This window comes from Gopherus evgoodei, chromosome 1 (genome assembly GCF_007399415.2).
Source record: "Gopherus evgoodei ecotype Sinaloan lineage chromosome 1, rGopEvg1_v1.p, whole genome shotgun sequence".
Classification (NCBI taxonomy): Eukaryota; Metazoa; Chordata; order Testudines; family Testudinidae; genus Gopherus; species Gopherus evgoodei.
Window position 1 is genome coordinate 217,139,993 of NC_044322.1, and position 20,584 is coordinate 217,160,576.

The 20,584-nt window shown below is 48.9% G+C and overlaps 1 protein-coding gene across 3 annotated transcripts in view; it reads right to left on the reverse strand.

Annotated features, from left to right (window-relative positions):
• Positions 1-11,572: 11,572 nt before the first annotated feature.
• EPHA1 (EPH receptor A1) overlaps positions 11,573-20,584 on the reverse strand; it is a 71,572-nt gene continuing 62,560 nt past the window's right edge. For all 3 annotated transcript variants that reach the window (XM_030536482.1, XM_030536462.1, XM_030536473.1), the window contains 9 exons: positions 18,313-18,368; positions 17,869-17,994; positions 17,563-17,748; positions 17,014-17,075; positions 16,434-16,643; positions 15,664-15,813; positions 14,528-14,721; positions 14,045-14,200; positions 11,573-12,597 (listed from right to left, as the gene is read on the reverse strand). In XM_030536482.1, the coding sequence (XP_030392342.1) occupies positions 12,519-12,597; positions 14,045-14,200; positions 14,528-14,721; positions 15,664-15,813; positions 16,434-16,643; positions 17,014-17,075; positions 17,563-17,748; positions 17,869-17,994; positions 18,313-18,368 (1,219 nt within the window). In that variant the 3' untranslated portion in view covers positions 11,573-12,518. The remainder of the gene's footprint in view (positions 12,598-14,044; positions 14,201-14,527; positions 14,722-15,663; positions 15,814-16,433; positions 16,644-17,013; positions 17,076-17,562; positions 17,749-17,868; positions 17,995-18,312; positions 18,369-20,584) is intronic.

The window sequence follows — 20,584 nt, forward strand, 5'->3', positions numbered from 1 at the left end:
TTGGTGCATTAAGTGTATATAAATGCTTTATTTGACGGACTGTCACTGTCAGAAAACCCAGTACCTCTTATTTTGCCTGGTCTTGCACATATGCGTAATCTCTTCTGCCTGATACTTATTTACAGCTGACTTAATACTTCTAGAGCTGTGGGAGGTGCTCTTGAGTTCTTTTGGTGCTGAAGGCTTCTGGTTTGTGCACTGAGCACTGTAAGGTGTGTGCGCATTACATATGCATCTTACAAGCATCTCCTGTTACAATCCCATAATGTTAGTCATATTGCTGAGTTGTGAGATCATATGCACAATGAAACATGCTTCACCAACTTTAGTGCATTTGAAAGCTCAACATCATCTTAACCTAGCCTATGTATATCGAATGTAACCTGTTGCTTGTAATAAAACTCATTGTTTCTGGTGGCAGGAAACAAGGGTGGGAGAGTTGAAAGCAACACTGCCAATTTGAAACTCGTGTTTCCCTCTGAATGCTTCATCTCTATTCTAAGTAACCCCCAAGATCACTAGAAGTGAAAGAGATTAGAGAAATATTGTCCTTTTGTTTACAATGTGTATTTGATAACATTGTCTAGCCATTTTTCCTGTTGATGGTTGGTTGCCCTTCCTGTATATGATATCACTCAAATATTGCTCTGGGGAAGCTCATGTTCAGCCTGTTCCCCAGGTTCTGCACAAAGGTATTTTACTTGCAATAGGTGCAGCAAAGGTGAAGCTAAAGGGGTAGCTGGTGAATATATTGGGGGGTCTGTATGTGTGGAAGGGACAGGAGAGGTAGATTCCCAAGTTGCTCTTGAACTGACCTAAAAGATCTGTCCACATCTAAGCTGGGCACCGGAAAACTATCACTGCCTGAATGTTTTGAAATTAGCTTAAGTTTAACTTTCAGGTTTACGGCACCTCTAGTGTCTTGCTGAGATAGATATACCGGCAAAGCAATTGTTGTGTAGACAAGGCCTTAGTTCCAGTGGTTGAGTCCTTAAAGGCCAAAGACTCTCTTGCAGTCTATAGATACATAGCTATTGCGTGTCACATATACATCCCATGATCATAAAACTTGCCATGGAACCATTGGGTTAGAAGGGACTGCAAGGGTCATCTAATCTAGTCCCCTGCCAAGATGCAGGATTTACTGCATCTAGACCATCCAAGACAGACTATCCAGACTCCTTTTGAAAACCTCCAGTGAAGAAGCTTCCACAACTTCCCTAGGCAGCCTGTTCCATTGTCCTACTGTTCTAACAATGAGGAAGGGTTTTTTTTTTCCTTGCTGTAGTTTGACTCCATTACCTCTTGTCCTGACTGTGGCAGAAGAGAACTTTTCTCCATCTTTTTTTAATGGCAGTTTTTCAAGTATTTGAAGATGGCTGTCAAATCCCCCCTCCCCAGCCTTGATCTCCTCTTTTCCAAACTAAACATACCCAGTTCCTTCAGCCTTTGCTCGTATGATTTGCATTCCATCCCTTTGTCACATGCCTCTGGATCCTTTCCAGTTTCTCTACATCCTTTCTATGCATTGGTGACCCAAACTGTACGCAGTACTCCAGCTGAGGCCTAACCAGTGGCAATTAGAGTGGTACTTTCATCTCCTGTGACTTGCATGCTATGCCTCTGTTAATGCAATCTAAAACTGTATTAGCAGTTTTTTGTTGGGTTTTATTGCATTGCATTGCAGACTCATGCTGAAGTTGTGACCCACCACAGCTCCCAGATCCTTCTCAGCAGTGCTGCTGCCAAGACTATTTCCCCCCATTCTGTATTTGTGCCTTCGGTTTTTCTTCCCCTAAGTCTAGCACCTTACATGTGTTTCTGTAGAATTTCATTTTGTTGTCTATAGCCCAATCCTCCAATTTATCACAATCTCTGAATTTTAGCTCCAAGGAATTGGCAAACCGCTGCCCCTTACAGCTTTGTGTCATCTACAAACCTGATCAGTGTGCTCTCTATACCTACATCCAGGTCATTAATAAAGATGTTAACATTGGACCTACAACAGATTCCTTTGGAACCCCACTTGAGACCTCCCTCCAACCTGACATCATTCCATTAATAGTTACTCTTTGCAGTTGTTTAACCATTTTTTTATCCGCTTAATAGTAGTTCTACCAATCCTGCATTTCTCTAGCGTAGTTATCAAAACATCATGTGGGACTGTCAAAAGCCTTGCTGAAGTCCAGGTATAATATGTCCACCATGTAGCAGGGGTGTGTGTGTAGTTAACAAAAGCCTTTCTGCAATACACCTGTGGTGTGTGCTGGGGGTCAATAAAATTGGCAATAGGAAATCTAATTCTGGATTTCTTGTGTGATTTAAACCAGCAATATTTCTTGTTGGTTTCTTTGGCATGCTTCCTGTAATAGAGATGCTGAAGTGCTTGTGTTGGCATACAGAGACTGGCCCAATGACCTAATACCTAAATGTAGTTGTTGCTAGGATGACCACACACAGGTGAAAAATTGGGACGGGCTGGGAGGTAATAGGTGTCTACATAAGACACAGCCCCAAATCCCTATAAAAATCAGGACAGTCCTGATATTTATAGGGATATCTGGTCACCCTAGCTGTTGCATACATGAAACTGCACAACAGGACAAGAAGTGAAGCATAATATTCCATCCCATTGAAATGGCATGGGAGAGTGATTAGGAGTATAGAAAACGTGCACTGCTGGCCTGAAAAATGCAATTTTGCAGATGGCAAACTGGATCTTTTCCAGGAAAACTAGTCTCACAATTGGTTTGGGGCAGTGATCACTCTACAAGCTAGACAAAATGGATACTGCATCTACTACTGCAGTGGTCACCAACCAGTCACTCATAATTGACTGGTTGATCCTAGAACATGATCTCCAGTGGTCCAGTGTGGCTGCCACTAAGGCAGACTCTCTACTTTGGCTCCACGCTACTCCCAAAAGTGGCCAGCGGCCCTCGGGGAGGCGGGGGGAACAGGAGTCTCCCTCTGTGTATTGCTCCTGCCTGCAAGCACCCTGCAGCTCTCCCTGCCAGAGAGAGGCTGCATGTGGAGCCACATGCATACTCCCCAGGACTACAGGGATATGTTGCCCCCTTCCAGGAGCAGTGTGGGGCCAGGGTAGGCAAGGACCCTGCCTTAGAGCCTCACTGTGCCTGCCACTGACTGGAAGCTGCCGGAGGTAAGTGCTGCCTGGCTGGAGGCCAAGGCCCAGCCCTGACCTGACCTCCCCCTCGCAGAGCCAGCACCCTGCACCCCAACCCACTGCCCCTGGCTCAGTCCAGAGCCTGCATCCCGTCCCGAATCCCTACCCCAGCCCGGTGAAAGTGAGGGTGGGGGACAGCGAGCAGGGTGGGACTTTGCAGAAGGGTAGATCCTTGGTTGAAAAGTGATCTTGGGGTGTAAAAAGGTTGGAGTCCACTGTACTACTGACTGTTAGTGTTGTTCCACCAGGTGTTGCTGCTTGGTTGTGCCCCCTATTTTTAGTCTGGGGGTATTTTCATGCTGCTGTGCTTCTGCCTAGCTTGCCTGGAATTCTGGGGATGTGCCATTATCATTTCTGAGTACAACATAAATACTCCAGTGACAGATAATGGAATTGCATTTGTTTTTCTTAGTGCACTAATTCCTCACCATTGTAGCCAACAGGGATACAAGTCCTAGAAGTGCCTTTGATTGCTATCGAAGCAATTTTGCTCAACATGAAACTGATGAGTAGCCCCTCAAATTGGAGCAGTGGAAGGGGGGAGGGATAGCTCAATGGTTTGAGCATTGGCCTGGGTTGTGAGTTCAATCCTTGAGGGGGTCATTTAGGGATCTGGGGCAAAAATCTGGGGATTGATCCTACTTTGAGCAGGAGGTTGGACTAGATGACCTCCTGAGGTCCCTTCCAACCCTGAAATCCTATAATCTTGTGTTGGGAGAACTTGGACTAGTGTGCCTTTTTGGAAAGGTGGTATGGAACTGCAGCCTGCTCTTTCCTCCTGTTCCCACCAAACTGGAATGTACTCCTAGCCAACTAAACCTGTGATTGATGGAGGGGCATTTTGAGAACTGATTGGTCTTTGAATTTAATTTAAGGGTTTTTAAAAATCTTTCTGCTCCATAAGTTTGAAAATGGCTTATGGGAAGCTTGCTCTCCTGTGTTTAAAAAATAAAACTCACCACTATTTTCAACCAATCTGAACTGATCTATTTGAAACCTGTTGGTGACCTTAAGAAGAATTGGGGTAGAGAATTTCTTTTTCCCCATGAACATTTTGGTAGGTGAGGGGAATTCTCAAAAGAGAGGCTTTCATTTCTTGACTATCTTCCTCAGTTTAATAAAAAATTGTAGGTGGATTGCACAGCACTCCCTATAGTTTCAGGTTGTCAAACACTTCCCATAATAAACTCTGTTTTTCAATTACTAAAAATTGCCCAACTCTTTAAGCCTGAAATTTCCCATGCTTGGGCTTTGAGATTTTTTTTGTTTTGTTTTTTTGTCAGAGCACAAGCAGTTCAAGCTTTTCTGGGATTAGGGGTAGGGAGAATGTAACTTTGGCAATGTGTGTAAAACAAAATCAGCGGTAACACCTCCATAGGTTAGAGTAGGAATTAAAAAACTGACCTATCATGTTGAGAGAAGTTGTCTTTTGTTGTACCTGTGACTTGCCAAGTTATCTGTGCCTCTGACCATCTCACCATTTGCCCAAGCTCAGTGCAACTTACTCTACAGGTGTTCCTTAATTTGCAGAATGTTCCAAGTGCATAGGCTCTCAGTACCCCTTTGTTTAGGGGAAGATGCACTAGGCTTGAAGTCAGTGGAACAGGGCCTCACTTATAGCCTTTTCTACTGCCTGGTGTTAACATTTCTGTATACTTCATAACCCTTGTGGCTAAACAAGGCTACATGTCCTTACCCAAGGGGCAGACAAATATTCTTCACTCTACAGCTGAAGGCAACTGAGAAATTGCACAAGCTCATGATCCCATTACATAATACTTTCTCTCCCTCCCCCATCCACTATAAAGGATAGATAGTGGCTGAAGAAGGGTTGCTTGTGGGATGCCTATCATGTTGGAAGATTGCATGAAAAAAGATGACTTTGTGTTTAAGCCCCTGGATTGGAAACTAGGCAGTTTTTCTGTGTCTGACATAGACTTCAAGCTGCTGCTGGGCAAATCACTTAAACCAGAGGTTTTGCAAGGTTGGTAATTGTATGCTCCTCATTTTCTGGAGGCCACTATGAAAAACCTATAACCTGACTTCTCAAAAGTGCAGAATGCTCTCAAGTGAAGTTGGAGACAATGGGAGCAGAGGATGGTTGGTGCATCAAATGGGACTTAAAATAGTGGTCATACACAACTTTGTCTCTGTGCCTTTGTTAGTTCCTCAGCTATCTTATCTCTAGCTCTCAGATGTTGGGAAGTTACATTCAGTTGTGTGGGAGGCTCTCTGACGTTGTTGAAGAAGCCCATGAGGAAATGAATATTTGTTCCTGCAGTCAAGGAAAGAGATATTGGATAGCTGCCTCAGGCCTGGTCTACAGTTTTAGATTGAATTTAGCAGTGTTACCTCGCTTTAAGCCTCAACCTGTCCACACGATGAAGCCCCCACCCCTTTTAAAAAATTTATTTATTTATTTATTTATTTTTACTTAAAGGGCTCTTTAAATCGATTTCTTTACTCCACCTCCAAGGGGATTAGTGCTGAAATTGGTCCTGCCGGATCGAATTTGAGGTAGTGTGGATGCAATTCGAAGGTATTTGCCTCCGGGAGCTATCCCAGAGTGCTCCATTGTGACCGCCTGGACAGCGCTCTCAACTCAGATGCACTGGCCAGGTAGACCAGAAAAGGCCTGTGAACTTTTGAATCTCACTTCCTGTTTGGCCAGTGTGGCAAAGTGCAGGTGAATGCAGATCTCATCAGCAGAAGCGACCATGATGAAGTCCCAGGATCGCAAAAGAGCTCCAGCGTGGACCGAATGGGAGGTACGCGATCTGCTGGCCATATAGGAAGAGAAATCCGTGCCAGCTGAACTCCGTTCCAGTAAACGAAATGCCAAAATGTTAGAAAGTCTCAAAGGGCATGAAGGACAGAGGCTATAACAGGGATGCACAGCAGTGCCGCATGAAAATTAAGGAGCTGAGGCAAGCCTACCAAAAAAAAAGAGAGGCAAATGGCTGCTCTGGATCAGAGCCCCGAACATGCCGCTTCTTTGATGAGCTGCATGCCATGCTAGGGGGTGCAGCTACCATTACCCCGACCCTATGCTTTGACTCTGTCAATGGAGAATCACGCAATACGGAAGCGGGTTTTGGGGACGAGGAAGACGATAGCTCAGAGCAAGGAAGCAGAGAAACTGGTTTCCCCAACAGCCAAGATGCATTTCTCACCCTGGACCTGGAGCCAGTAACCGCCGAACCCACCCAGTGCCTGCTCCCAGACCCTGTAGGCGGAGAAGGGACCTCTGATGAGTGTACCTTTTGTAAATATTACACATGAGTTAAAAGCAAGCGTATTTAATTTACCTTGGCATTCGCGGCCAGTACAGCTATTGGAAAAGTCTGTTAACCTGTATGGGGGTGGGTCGGAAATCCTCCAGGGACATCTCCATAAAGCTTTCCTGGATGTACTCCCAAAGACTTTGCAAAAGGTTTCTGGGGAGGGCAGCCTAATTCTGTCTGCCATGGTAGGACACTTTACCACACTAGGCCAGTAGCATATAGTCAGGAATCATTGCGTAACCAAGCATGGCAGTGTATGGTTCCGGTGTTTGCTGGCATTCAAACAACATCCGTTCTTTATCTCACTGTGTTATCCTCAGGAGAGTGCCACCATTCATGGTCACCTGGTTGAAATAGGGTGCTTTTCTTAAGCGGACATTCAGAGGTGCCCATTCCTGTTTGGCTGTGGCAGAATAGAAATGTTACCTGCTGTTAGCCACATGGGAGGAGAGGTGGGAAGAGAGGTGAAGCGTGAGTGATCTCTCTCACTAAACAGGCAGTCCCTCAATACAGGAGGCAAAATGCGACCTTGTAACGAAAGCACATGTGCTGTGTAATGTGAACAGCAATGTTTAACGTGAAAGAGTGTATCCATTGTTCTCTAAAATGTCTTTTTAACTACCACTCTCCCTTTTCCTCTACCAGCTACAAATGTCTGTCCTTCGCAGAGGCTAGCAAAGATTAGAAGGCGAGAAAAACGCACTTGGGCTGAAGTGTTCTCTGAGCTGCTGTTCTCCCCTATTGACAGAGCACAGCAGAATACGTGGAGGCAGACAATGTCAGAGTGCAGGAAAGCACAATATGAACATGAGGAGAGGTGGCGAGCTGAAGAGAGGAAGTGGTGGGCTGAAGATGATAGGCAACGTTATCTTGCTGACAGAAGGCAAGAGTCGATGCTCAGACTGCTGGAAGATCAAACTCATATGCTCCAGTGTATGGTTGAGCTGCAGGAAAGGCAGCAGGAGCACAGACAACCGCTTCAGACCCTGTGTAACCAACGGCCCTCCTCCCCAAGTTCCATAGCCTCCTCACCCAGATGCCCAAGAATGCGGTGGGGGGGCGGGGGTTCCAGCTACCCAGCCACTCCATACCAGAGGATTGCCCAAGCAACAGAAGGCTGGTCTTAAACACTTTGAAACTTATTGAAGTTTTAAAGTGCAGTGTGGCCTTGTCTGTCCTTCCCTCCTCCCCCACCCAACCTGGTGCTTCCCTCATTCCCCCATCCCTCCTGGGCTACCTTGGCAGTTATCCCCTTATTTGTGTGATTAATTAATAAAGAATGCATGAAGGTGAAGCAACAATGATTTTACTGCCTCTGCAAGCACTGATTGAAGTGGGGAGGGGAGGCCGGCTAGCTTACAGGGAAGTAGAGTGAACCAACAGGGCGGGGGGTTCATCAAGGAGAAACAAACAGAACTTTCACACCGTAGCCAGTCCAGTCATGACAATGGTTTTCAAGCTTCTCTGATGTGCATGGTGCTGTCCTGTACTCTTAACAGCCCTGGTGTTTGGCTACATGTAATCAGCAACCAGGTGATTTGCCTCAACCTGCCACAAACCTCTCCCCCTTACTCTCTCAGATATTGTGGAGCGCACAGCAAGCAGTAATAACAATGGGAATATTGGTTTTGCTGAGGTCTATCTGAGTTGGTAAACTGCACCAGCACGCTTTTAAACGTCCAAATGCACATTCTACCACTATTCTGCACTTGCTATAGTTGAACAGCTCCCGACTACTGTCCAGGCTGCCTGGGTATGGCTTCATGAGCCATGGCATTAAGGGGTAGGCTGGGTCCCCAAGGATAACTATAGGCATTTCAACATCCCCCATGGTTATTTTGTGGTCCGGGAAGAAAGTCCCTTCCTGTAGCTTTTGAAACAGAGCAGAGTTCCTGAAGACACGAGTGTCATGTATCTTTCCCAGCCATCCCACGTTGATGTTGGTGAAATATCTCTTGTGATCTACCAGTGCTTGCAGCAGCACTGAAAAGTACCCCTTTCGGTTTATGTACACGCTGGGTTGGTGCTCCGGTGCCAAGATAGGGATATGGGTTCTGTCTATCGCCCCACCAGTTAGGGGAATCCCATTGCAGCAAAGCCATCCACTATCACCTGCACATTTCCCAGAGTCACTACCCTTGATAGCAGCAGCTCAGTGATTGCATTGACTACTTGGATCACAGCAGCCCGCCACAGTAGATTTGTCCACTCCAAACTGATGCCTGACTGACTGGTAGCTGTCTGGCATTGCAAGCTTCCAGAGGGCTATTGCCACTCGCTAGCGAACTATGAGGGCTGCTCTCATCTTGGTATTCTGGCGCTTCAGGGCAGAGGAAAGCAAGTCACAAAGTTCCATGAACTTACGCATGCGAAAGTTTCACAGCCACTGGGAATCATCCCAGACCCGCAACACTATGCGATCTCACCAGTCCGTGCTTGTTTCCCGGGCCCAGAATTGGCGTTCCACAGCATGAACCTGCTCTAATAACACCATGATGTGCACATTGCTGGGGCCCGTACTTTGTGAGAAGTCTATGTCCATGTCTATGTCCGCATCACTCTCGTCACTGCACTGCCGTTGCCTTCTCAACTGTTTTTGCTTTGGCAGGTTCTGGTTCTCCATATACTCCAGGATAATGCACGTGGTGTTTACAGTGCTCATAATTGCTGTGCTGATCTAAGCGGACTCCATGATCCCAGTGCTATGGTCTCTGGGCTGAAAAAAGGTGCGAAATAATTGTCTGCTCTGATGGAGGGAGGAGCGACTAATGACATGGCTTACAGGGAATTACAGTCCACAAAGGGGGTGGCTTTGCATCAAGAAGAAACACAAACAACGATCACACAGAGTGGCCCCCTCAAGGATTGAACTCAAAACCCTGGGTTTAGTAGGCACTTGATTTCATGGAGGCACGGAGGGAGGAAGCAAATGAATACAAAACAAATCAGGTCTATTTCTTGTTTTGATCAACTTCATCTATCTTTCACATCTTTAGGCTAACAGTAGACAATTCAGTTTGACTCCTAGTCATCATAATCTCCTGGGTGCTCAGCAGAAGATGCTGTGTTACAACTTCTAGACATCATCATCTTCTGGCTGGGTGGCAGAAGACAGTGTAGTAGGACTACTAGCCAGGGTCATGTCCTGGGTGCTTGGCAGAAGATGGGAATGACCTGGCTGAGTCACTCCCATATCTGTCCAGGTGCTCCTGACTGACCTCACTGAGGTCAGCTAAAAGAGTAGCCAGGAGTACAATGCTAATAGCTACCAATCATAACATCCCATCTGCTGCTAAAAGGCAATGAGCTGCTGCTGTGTAGCAATGCAGTCCTCCGTCTGCCAGCACCCAGGAGACTTATGGTGATGGTCAGCTGTGGGGGCTCTATGCTTGCCGTGGCATGGCGTCTGCACAGGTAACCCAGGAAAAAAGGTGTGAAACGATTGTTCGCTGTTGATTTCACCGGAGGATGTGTGTGTGTGGTGGGGGACTGGGTGGGTGGAAGGGGTCATGTACCCAGAATCACCCACAGCACTGTTTTTGCCCCATTAGGCATTGGGATCTCAACCCAGAATTCCAATGGGCGGTAGAGACTGCGGGAACTGTGGGATAACTACCCACAGTGCAATGCCCCAGAAGTTGACGCTGGCCTTGGCACTGTGGCTGCAGTCTGCCGACTTAATGCACTTAGAGAATTTTTTTGTGGAGACACACAATCGACTGTATAAAAATGATTTCTGAAAAACTGACTTCTATAAATTCAACCTAATTTCGTAGTGTAGACATACCCTCAGTGGCTGAGCACCATTGTTCTTGTGCACTGAATGAGGGAAGGGTCCTAGGGAAAGATAGTATGTGACCATGTAGATATTGTACCCCAATGTATACTAGGATTACAGCATAAGAGAGGATGGTAGTAGGGAATTTGTTATTGAACTTGGGGATGGTGAACAAATGTGGCTATTGCTGTGCCAATAAACTATTTGTCCCTGTGTTTACTCTGCCACTTTTGGTGTTGAGTAGAAACCAGGCTGCATCACATTTCTGAATCTACAGCAAGTAGGTTATCTCATCAGCCGGCTATGTTCCAGTTTATTAAGACAAATGTTTAGTTTTAGGTCAATAAGGTCAAACTGCCCTAGCTGAAAATCAGCAAGACTTAACACTGCTGCTTAAAAACTGATGAAAGCTTTAACAATGGCTGTTCCAGATGGAGGCCTGCACCCTCTTATTGCCTTTCATTTTGCATGGACTTGGAAGGCAAAAGTCTAGCTTGAGTTCTCAACATCTCTTCCTGTAGCATACAGCACTTTTGTTCCTCTCTCCATGGCCCATGTGCCACTAGCACCCTGGGTCAGCAGCCCTCTTCCTCATGACCTTGCCAAGAGCAATCAGATTTCCCGCAGCACTAATAAGGACTGGGGGCCTTATGTGAGCAGATAACTTTTCTTTTTTTTGTGATCAGCTGCACAACTAATCTGAGGGAGGGGGAAAGACTGTCTTCTAAACACAGAGCCAGGAGTAATGGTGTCTGGAAAGGGCTCCAGCCTGGGGCTCCTGTTCAGCAACCTGCATTGTTTATCACTACTGTAATTAAAATGCGCTTCAGTGGGGGTAGGCATTTTCCTGGGAAGGATTTGACATTCTGGTGTCTGTCTCCCTTGAACAGGGTCTCTCATGCAGTGTGGCTGCAGAGTTGACAGTCGTGTCATTTCCACAGCAGCAGCTGGGAGTGCCTACATGGGTTTCATTTGAGTGCTTGCATGGCTGATGTCTGTCAGATCTTACAGTGCCAGGGCAGCCAGTTTGGGCTGGAGCTGGGAGATCCCCAGGACCAACACAAGTGGTGCAGTATTAATAGATACGGCAGTAAATCCAGCCCCACTAGTGTGAGGGACTCCTGGGGTTGAGTGCCTGTTGGGGAACAGGAGAAGGTATAAGCCAGCTAAGGTTTGAGTAGTGTGACAAGAGATAGCCTATGCCCAGCATAGTTGGCCCTTACAAAGCTCACCCTGCATCTGGGCGCTGCTGAAGGAAAGCTCCATATAGTCCACACATACTAGTCAAGGAAAGCTACAGAGCCCCCACCTCTGCCACCAGTTTATTTACAAAAAAAGTTACAGGCCACCATGCCTTCCCCCTGAGCACTGAGACTTAAAAATTCCATATTTTTTTCCACACAGGAACAATCTCCCCCTTGGAGCACATTTGGAACAGGCTGCAGAAGAAAACAGGTGACAGGAGAAGGGGAGATACAGGCCACACATGGTGGGGTGGGAATAGCCTTGCTTCAGCATTAACCTTGCTTTTGTCTCATGAAAGAAACTGGGACGCACATGAGCAAGAGTAGGATACCCCATTTCCTTCTTTTTCAGGCTCTTTCCTCCCTCACAGGGAGGAGGGGGTGGTGTATAGTGGGGGAAGGAGTATATCGTTACTTAGCATTATTGGCAGATATACTTGCTGCAAAGAAAGTTAAGAATCCTTATCCTGATCTCTGCAGCTGCTTGTACCTGTTTCCACCATAACAATCAAATGGGGAAGGCAGACGCACTGTTGCAGCAATGGGGAACATATGCTACAAAGGTGGTAGCGGGGAAAGCAGGGATGGGACTTTCTGTTGCCCCAGCCCCTGTGTAGGTTCCCCAGAGATTCTTCTCTTCAGCTCTTGCCTCTCAACAGGGGCATCATTCCATGTGCCTGTGCATCCCTAAAGATTTCCCCCTCTGTACCACTCAGACCTCAGTCTGTGCTGCAGGGGCTATTTCAGTGCTGCACAGAATATCATACAGAGAATGTCAAGTGTTGGAGCTGAAAACGGTGTCCTGGCTCTGGTGTATGTATAGCAACCTGCAACCTCAGTGCAGACACACACATGGATGGAGCAGGCAGAGCAGAGGAGCCAGGTTTTGCAGGAGAGTTCTTTTTATCCTGTTAGTTGCTTTGATCACCTCAGTCTCTCTTCTTGGAAACAACTGCCATGGGAATGGCTCCAAGTGATACCCAATAGGCTTGGGAATGTTGGTAGCTTGAGGGCCTGAGGCCCGGTCACTCCTTGAAGCCCTGGATGCTACAGAGAATCCTCTTCTGGTGGCCTGGAAGTGACACCCCCATCTTTTTCAAGTCCCTTAAAGAGATTGGGGGAGGGAGAAGAGAAAGATCAGCTGACTCACTGCTCTTGCTCCTTGTTGGTGGGGGAAGGGAATGGCACACAGCTACCGTTCATTCTGTGGAAATCAAACCCTGTGATCTGTTCCTAGGTCCAGGCACTTCTCCCTGCCTCTAGCTTAGAGCTGCTGCTCCCCAGTGCCCTTCCCTGTAGTCAATGGATGTTGTGAGCCCGCTGCAGGGCTGCACGTCACTGCTGCCATCACACTCAGCAGCTTACTCTTCCTGCCAGCTCTGTCTTCTTGGCATGACGATGTGGGATGTGGAGGGAGGAAGATGGACACCCATGGCACTGGACCTAAATGTCACTGCTGTAAATAATCCACCTGATACAGTTGTTGTTGTTCCCTCCCCCAAATAAACCAGCCTCTTCCTACATTCCGCTCCTGTGACTCCTGCCCCTCCTGTGGGCAGATACTTCCTTAAATTATGTACTTACCATACTCCCCTAGTGCTATGCATGCTGGCCCCAACCCCTCCATTTCCTGACATCTCCTTACAAGCATGAGGGCTGTGCCACCCATGCAGCCTGCTCTGACTCCTTCCTATTGAGCATCAACTGCATGGGCTCCCTGCTGTCTAGGTGGCATGGATGAGCAGCACCTGGTTCAAGCTCCACATGGACAGAGCAGAGAAGACTTTGTCAGTTGGCAGAGCCTGCAGAGGAATCTGTCCTCAAAGGTAGGGGGAGTCCTGCTAGACTCAGCTCTGCTTCTGGATGTACCTTCCCCTCTGGCTCTGAGCAGGAGACAGCCCCTTTCCTGGCAATAGAGACAGGACAGACATGCTGTACCTGGAGCAGACTGACTGCCACTGAGAAGCTAAAGATGGTAGAGGACAGAGTGGCTGGCCAGCTGACTGAGAGAGACACTGGAGAACATGTCCCTACGGAGCCTCACATTCTGCCTTCCCTGCCTAGCCAGTTCAGAGTCTGATGCAAGCCCCTGCTCCTCCTTTCCAAAGCCCTACATGGGCTGGGAGCAGGCTCACTCAGGAGACTGCCTCTCAGTGCTCAAGAAGAGCAGCTGCCTGTGGCCGATGGCAGTCTGGGAGGACACATTATAGCCATTATATTTCAGACTCCAGGAGGGCAGAGCAGAGAAGACCACCAGCTGGCAGAGCCTATGAGGAAGGGGAGGGCTACAGTTATGGAACAAGCTCCAGGGGATTTGGATAAGTCAGTTTTATCACTTTCCGGGAAAGGGGAAAGCTCCCTCTCTTTGTGACTCCAGGGAGCAGGAAGGGGATGCTATGATCCCCTTGGATAATCTGTGTACCCATTTCTGGAGGTGTGCTCAGATACCACAGGGATGGCTGCATAAATTTAGTGTGGGTTTTGCCCCAAGCCCTCCTGGCCCGAAGGGGAGTCAGGTCCGCCCAGGAGGGCCACAGTGGTTTCTGCTTACTCAGTAGTGAGCTCCAGGATGGATTCCATGGTGTCCAAACCAGCGGTGCGGAAGTTGAGGATATATCGCTTCATGCGGATGGATTCCAGCCACTCTGGGATTGACTGATAAGGGATCCCGTCAGACCCACTGCAGCTGGGGAGCCGCAGCGTCACCCTGGGGACAAAAAGTTATCATCAAGGCAACTACCTTGAACTGAATGCCAGCACCTTAAAACTGGAATTTATCGAAAGAGCAAGAATACCCTCTGCTGGGGCCAGGCAGGTATGTCTGCTCCCTACACTCCCTGAGCCCTAACTCACCAACAGTGTCCAGTGGTGACACCAAAGAGACAGTACTTCCATGTCCTGCACATATAGCCTGGAGGCTCCTCTCCCCTACGCTGTCAGTGCTCCATCCTCTGGGGAAGCACCAATGCTGGAGACAGGAACCAACTACATTCTCTCCCAGTTCTGTGGAACCTTCCAGCCCAGCACCACCTACCTGGGGTCGAAGTCTGCAACAGATCGGAGTAAATGGGGGCTGGAGATGAAGTGTTCTAGCTGGCCCTGGATCTCCTGGAAGCGGGGCCGTCGCATGCGATCGTGCGACCAGCAGCCTTTCATGAGCTCGTAGAGGATGGATGGGCAGTCCACAGGGGGAGGGAGTCGGTACCCATCTTCTATGCTCTTCATCACCTACACACAGAAGGGCAGAGAGACTTGTGACCAGATTCTACTCATAGTAGAGATGCCACAGAGATTATCAAAGAGGAGCCAGAATGCCTCCATAGGGAAGTCCAGGCGATTGTCACAGAATTTTGTGGAGCCCTGTGCAATGAAAAGCAGATGGGGTCACTTCATAAACAGGTGTGTGGGAAAGTTACTGGACAGCCTAGCGAGGGATCAGGATGCTTGGAGGGGCCAGGAAGAACATTGATAGGTACAATGGGGTTTAAATTGACACTTGTCACTGTGCCCCCACCTCCATACACACATGTTCATCTTTCCAAATGTGAGATATGGGAGTCTATAGTCCTGTCCCAGGATTGGTGGGGAAAGGGTTAACAGTCTCTGAGGAAGAATCCAGCAGGATAACCTTGCTGAGCTGGGGAGTGGGGAATAGGGACAACAAGGTAAGATAATTATCCAGAATACTACAAAACGATAGTCTGGGTAGGAGGAGACTGAGAGGGGTTTACAGAGGGGAAGGGGGGAAAGAGCTTTTCTCTGTACTCATAGTGGCCTAGGTCAGAGTAAGCCATCCTTTATCTTAATATAGCATTATAGCTGAAGAAGTCCTTGCTTAACCAACCCTGTTGGGACCAGACTTCCATGTGGGGTGGGGGAAATACAGGTGTGACACTCCCGAGGGCCGGGTCTTTGTTTCCTCGCCCCACTAACATGAATGAGAGCAGTATAACAAGAGTTTATCCCCCCATTATATGGCAGGGGTTAGCAACACTGGTGGCAATGGCTACTCCTAGAGTGGCTGGGGTGCCACAGCAGGCATTGCAGACAATGGGTTCCCCGAAGTAGCTGGTCCTATGTGCCTTGTCCATTCCATTCAGCCTAGGCCCAGCCCTGTCTGCTTAGCATATGACCTCCACACCAACACCGCAGCCTCTCCCTCCCTGTTACCTCCTGATTGGTCATGTCTCCATAGGGCTTGTCCCCAAAGGACAGCACTTCCCACATGACAATGCCGTAACTCCAGACATCGCTAGCTGAAGTGAAGATCCGATGGGCAATGGCTTCCGGTGCTGTCCAGCGGATGGGGATCTTCCCGCCCTGCAGAGAGGGGCCAGAGCATAGCTAGCGGTTACCATCTGGTCAGATTTCAGCACTGTTCACTGCCAGAGGATCCCAGAGTGCAGTGCCTTCCACATATAACAATGTGCTCACTTCATCCACACATGCAGCCATCTCTGGGCTAAATAAGGCAACTTTTTAATAGTGAGTGACATAGTTTTGGGGAAAAAATGAAGGAGCCTCCTTTATCCAACTGACTCCATAGGGGGAATGCTAGGGAGGCATCATAGAACCATCCAGGTTGGAATTTCGTCAGGACACCACGGTTAATCCCCAAAGTTTATACGAAGTGACACAGGCTCTTAACTGACTGCATATGGTCAGGACTTTGGTTTTACGCCTCACCTAAAAGACAGCCCCCTCCAGCACAGTGCTGGCCAGCACCACACTGAGGCCCATACTTACTCCAGAGGGAAGAGCACCGTCTTCTGAGTCACCCACACCCCTCCTAGCAGGTTTCCCATCCAAATCTTCACCTGGCCTGGTCTCCCTTAGTATGAAATCCAGAAGGCTCTCTACCCACAATGTACAATAACTCCATTTAGAAGTTATAAGACCCTGAAGGGCCCTAGCCTTCACACAGGTTGTTGCCATGTCACCTTAGTTTCGTACGTCCCCTCCACATCGTTTTCCAATATCCGGGACAGGCCAAAGTCAGATACTTTGCACTGCAGGCTGTGAGTTACCAGGATGTTGCGGGCAGCCAGGTCTCGGTGCACATAGTTGCGGTCTGAAAGGTAGGTCATGCCTGAGGCAATACCCTGCAGCATAACCACCAGCTGTACAGAGCTGAACTTCTCCTCGTTTTCCTACAGGGTGACAGGGAAAGAAACAGGTCCATCAGGTCACTGGAGTCTGCAGATTCTTGGCTAGTGGGCTTACCAGCTTGCAAGGGGACTAGCGAACATCACAGGTGAGAGGAACAGAAGGGAGGAAGGAGAGCTCTCTGGAATCGTAACCAGGGATCTGCAGTTCATTCCCCAGCAGTTCATCCCCCTGGACAATAAACAATCTGAATGGGATCCAGCCTCAGCTGTGCAGCTGTGGGTGCAATTCCCAGCGAACAGAGCTCTCTGTGTGGAAGTGGCCAAGACAGCCTAGTATCCCTGCCCCTCTGCACCTGTAATGGCTGGCAAGTGCCCACAGCATATAAACACACTACAAACTCTGGTCCCTCACCCGGAGGAACGTGTCCAGGGCACCATTCTCCATATACTCAGTGATGATCATCATCGGCTTCCCTGGGGAAAAAGGAAAAGAGAGCATCACCCACACTGCACCCCTCTCTGCTACGGGATCCACTGTGAGCCACCCGACTCCCTTATCTACAAAGCAGCATGACTCCTCACCTCCTGTTCACCCTGTGGTGCCCTTCATCCCACACCCCCAACTTGGAGCCCAGCCTCAGCCAGCTCCCTGCCTTCCCCCCTCACACCTCCAGAGATGAATTCACACCTTTCCTCTCCTAATGCCCACAGGAGACACATCCCTTTTCCTCACCCCCCACCATCCTTAATGGGGACTATCGTGTTCGTGTCCCCTAACTCTCAAAGAGCTACATCTCTCCCTGCCACAGGCTAATAGGATGACAGTCTTGCTCTCCTCCCTACACAGGCTAGTGGGCAGCACCCTCTTCTCCTCTGGCTCTCACAGAAATATGGCCATTCTACCCCCACCTTGGACTCGCACAGTGGTGCCCATCACTGCCCATCCCACATGGGCTCTTACGCTTGGTGACGACCCCCTCCAGGTGCACAATGTTATGGTGATTGAACTGGCCCATGATTGTTGCCTCACGCAGAAAATTCCACCACTGAGAGTCCGAATATGTTGACTTCAGGGTCTTGATAGCAACCACAATACGCTCCTTCCCTGGCAGGCGCAGGGTGCCACGATAGACCTCCCCGAACTCCCCTGTGGCATCATCAGAGACAGGAGGTTACTGGGGAACACAGGAATAGGGGCGGCAGACAAGGGGAGGCGTGAGAGGGAACCCAGGAATGAGGGCATGGAGACAGCCCCAATGAGACTCACCCTCCCCAATAACATTCTCCATGGTGATATAGGCCACATCTAGTTCCTTGGTGAACTCCAAGACCCCCCTGCTTGGGTCCTCATAGGGCTGTAGGTCCACATAGGGCTTCAACCAGACCTTCTCCTCTATGGCAAAGAGAAACAGAGAGAAATAAATACCCTGTCACCAAGAGTCCTGGGACTCTCTTGAGAGACAGGATGCTCTCGCTTCCCAACTAGAGCATTGGGCGAAACAGCTGGCAATCGTATGTGGAAAACCAGCGCCATAAGGGAAGAGACAAACTAATGTAGAAAGTTAGTGCTGAAAGCCAAGCAAGCTCATCCAGAGCCGGGGCCCTCCAGTCTCTCTCATTAAGAATCTCTGACTCACCCCAGACCTCCCCCTGGACTCGCTGCCCTCTCTCTCAGCAGAGCTCCCCTTCCCTTCCTGGCTTTGGACCTCACCTCGGTCGAAGGCTGAGATGTCATAGTCTGGCCGTGCTTGGTGACAACGGGCTTTCCTGGAAGACAGACAGACAGTCATCATCAAACCTGAATGACTAACTGAGCAACAGTCAGGGCCGACTCCAGCATTTTTGCTGCCCCAAGCGGCGGAAGAAAAAAAAAAGCCATGATCAGTGGCATTTCGGCAGCTGCTCTACCATGCCACCTCATTCTTTGGCAGCAATTTGGCGGCAGGCCATTCCCTCCGAGAGGGACTGGGGGATCTGCCACCGAATTGCCACTGAAGAGCTGGACATGCAGCAAGCAAGTGCTTGGGGTGCTGGTGCCTGGAGCTGGACCTGGCAACAGGACACTGAGGCAAAGACAAGAGCAGATGTCTCAGAGTCCTTTCCCCAGCTGGTCAGGATTAGGGCTCCATGCACTCTGCAGCAGTGTGGATCCAAGTGCTGCACCCACTTCCCTGTGTTCCGATGCCGAAGGTGGGAAACACTGCAGCAGCTTCATTTACAGTTAAAACTGAGGTTTTAACTCACTACACATGGGAATGAACAATACCATTGCACAGGGCCCAGGGAAGTTACTTAGAGATAAAAATCCATTAATATACATTGTCCCCATACTTTTAGTTTTCAGTGTGCCACAGGTCCTTCTAGTGACAACACATAATGGCATCATAGAGAAGCTGGAGAATTTAGTAGCTGAACTGGCGTGAGGACAGCTGTGGGAGGTGGCATATGGGAGGTTGAGATCATGGATATGCATATTAGCTGTATGTTTCTGCTGAAGTGATCAGTAGTGAAATAAGTTACCCATGCTACGTAAATTATTGCATAACAAGAACAAATTGTCACAGCTAATACTCCCTTAGTAGAAACAGCAATTCACACCTCTCAGAGCCATTGTTCTTCTTTGAGTGCTTGCTCATATCGATTCCAATTAGGTGTGCACGTGCCGTGTGCACGGCCGTCGGAAAGTTTTCCCCTAGCAACACCTGTCGGGTCAGATGTGGAGCCCTCTGGAGTGGTGCCTTCATGTTGCTCAATATATATCCCAGCCGACCTGGCACCTCCCCAGTTCCTTCTTACTGCCCGTGACAGTTGTTGGAACTGTAGAGTCTTGCTCTGCTTGCTCTCCACATTTCCCTAGCTCTCTAGGTAGTTGTTGTTAGTTTGGTTTATAGTTCTTATTTTTGGTTTTTAGTTCGTGTTAGCCAGATTAGGGGCTTTTCCCCTCCACCCCAACCCTTCTTCTAGGGCTCTATGCCCAGTCTCCAGGATTCAAGCCCTATCGGTCCTGTTCTAAGCCCATGCCAATGGACAACCCCCATGACTCTTGTCTGAAGTGTCTGGGGGAGGCTCATCAAGCCGAAAATTGCAGGATCTGCAAAGGGTTTAGTTCTCGGACTAAAAAGGAGAGTAACTTTTGCTTAAAGCAGCAAGACAGCTCTTAGTCCTCAGCCTCCTTCAGCGCGGTGCCCCAGCGGCACTAGTGGAGGTGGCAGTAGTGGAGTTGGACTCTGACTGAGACCCACAGCACCAACGCTTCCCGGCACCACAACTGGCGACATCAGCTTGGCACTGCTCCCACTCCCCTGATCAGAAGCGGCACTGGAAGCTGGAAAAGGGTGGCTCTCCTACACCATGACCAGCTTCCCTGGAGTCAACCACTGGGGTGTGTCCCAGAGGGGAGCTCCCAGGAGCAAAGGCCGTATTCCCAGCACCATTGACTCTGGCCCTGCGGGGGGATCCATTGAGTCCACTGCCACTGGACTCCCCAACCCGTAGTGTGGTAGAAGTCCAGCTACCTTCTACCCTGGACGCCTTTGCGGCGGCGAGGGACCTCATTGCTATGATGGCATTGGGGTCCCCTCAGCTCCATGCCAACACCACAGTGCCTCTGTGGTCGACACATCTCGAAGCAAGTTGGCATTGATTCACCCATCAGCACTGTCGGTTGAGCTGCGGTACTGTTCCGCTCCTGGCGCCACTCAGAGTCCTGGCACCGCTCTCCATCAGGTGACAGTCATATATAGAATATCAGGGCTGGAAGGGACCTCAGGAGGTCATCTAGTCCAACCTCCTGCTCAAAGCAGGACCAATTTCCAACTAAATCATACCAGCCAGGGCTTTGTCAAGCCTGATTTAAAAAACTTTTAAGGAAGGAGATTCCACCACTTCCTTAGCTAACCCATTCCAGTGCTTCACCATCCTCCTAGTGAAAAAGTTTTTCCTAATATCCAACCTAAACCTCCCCCACTGCAACTTCAGACCAT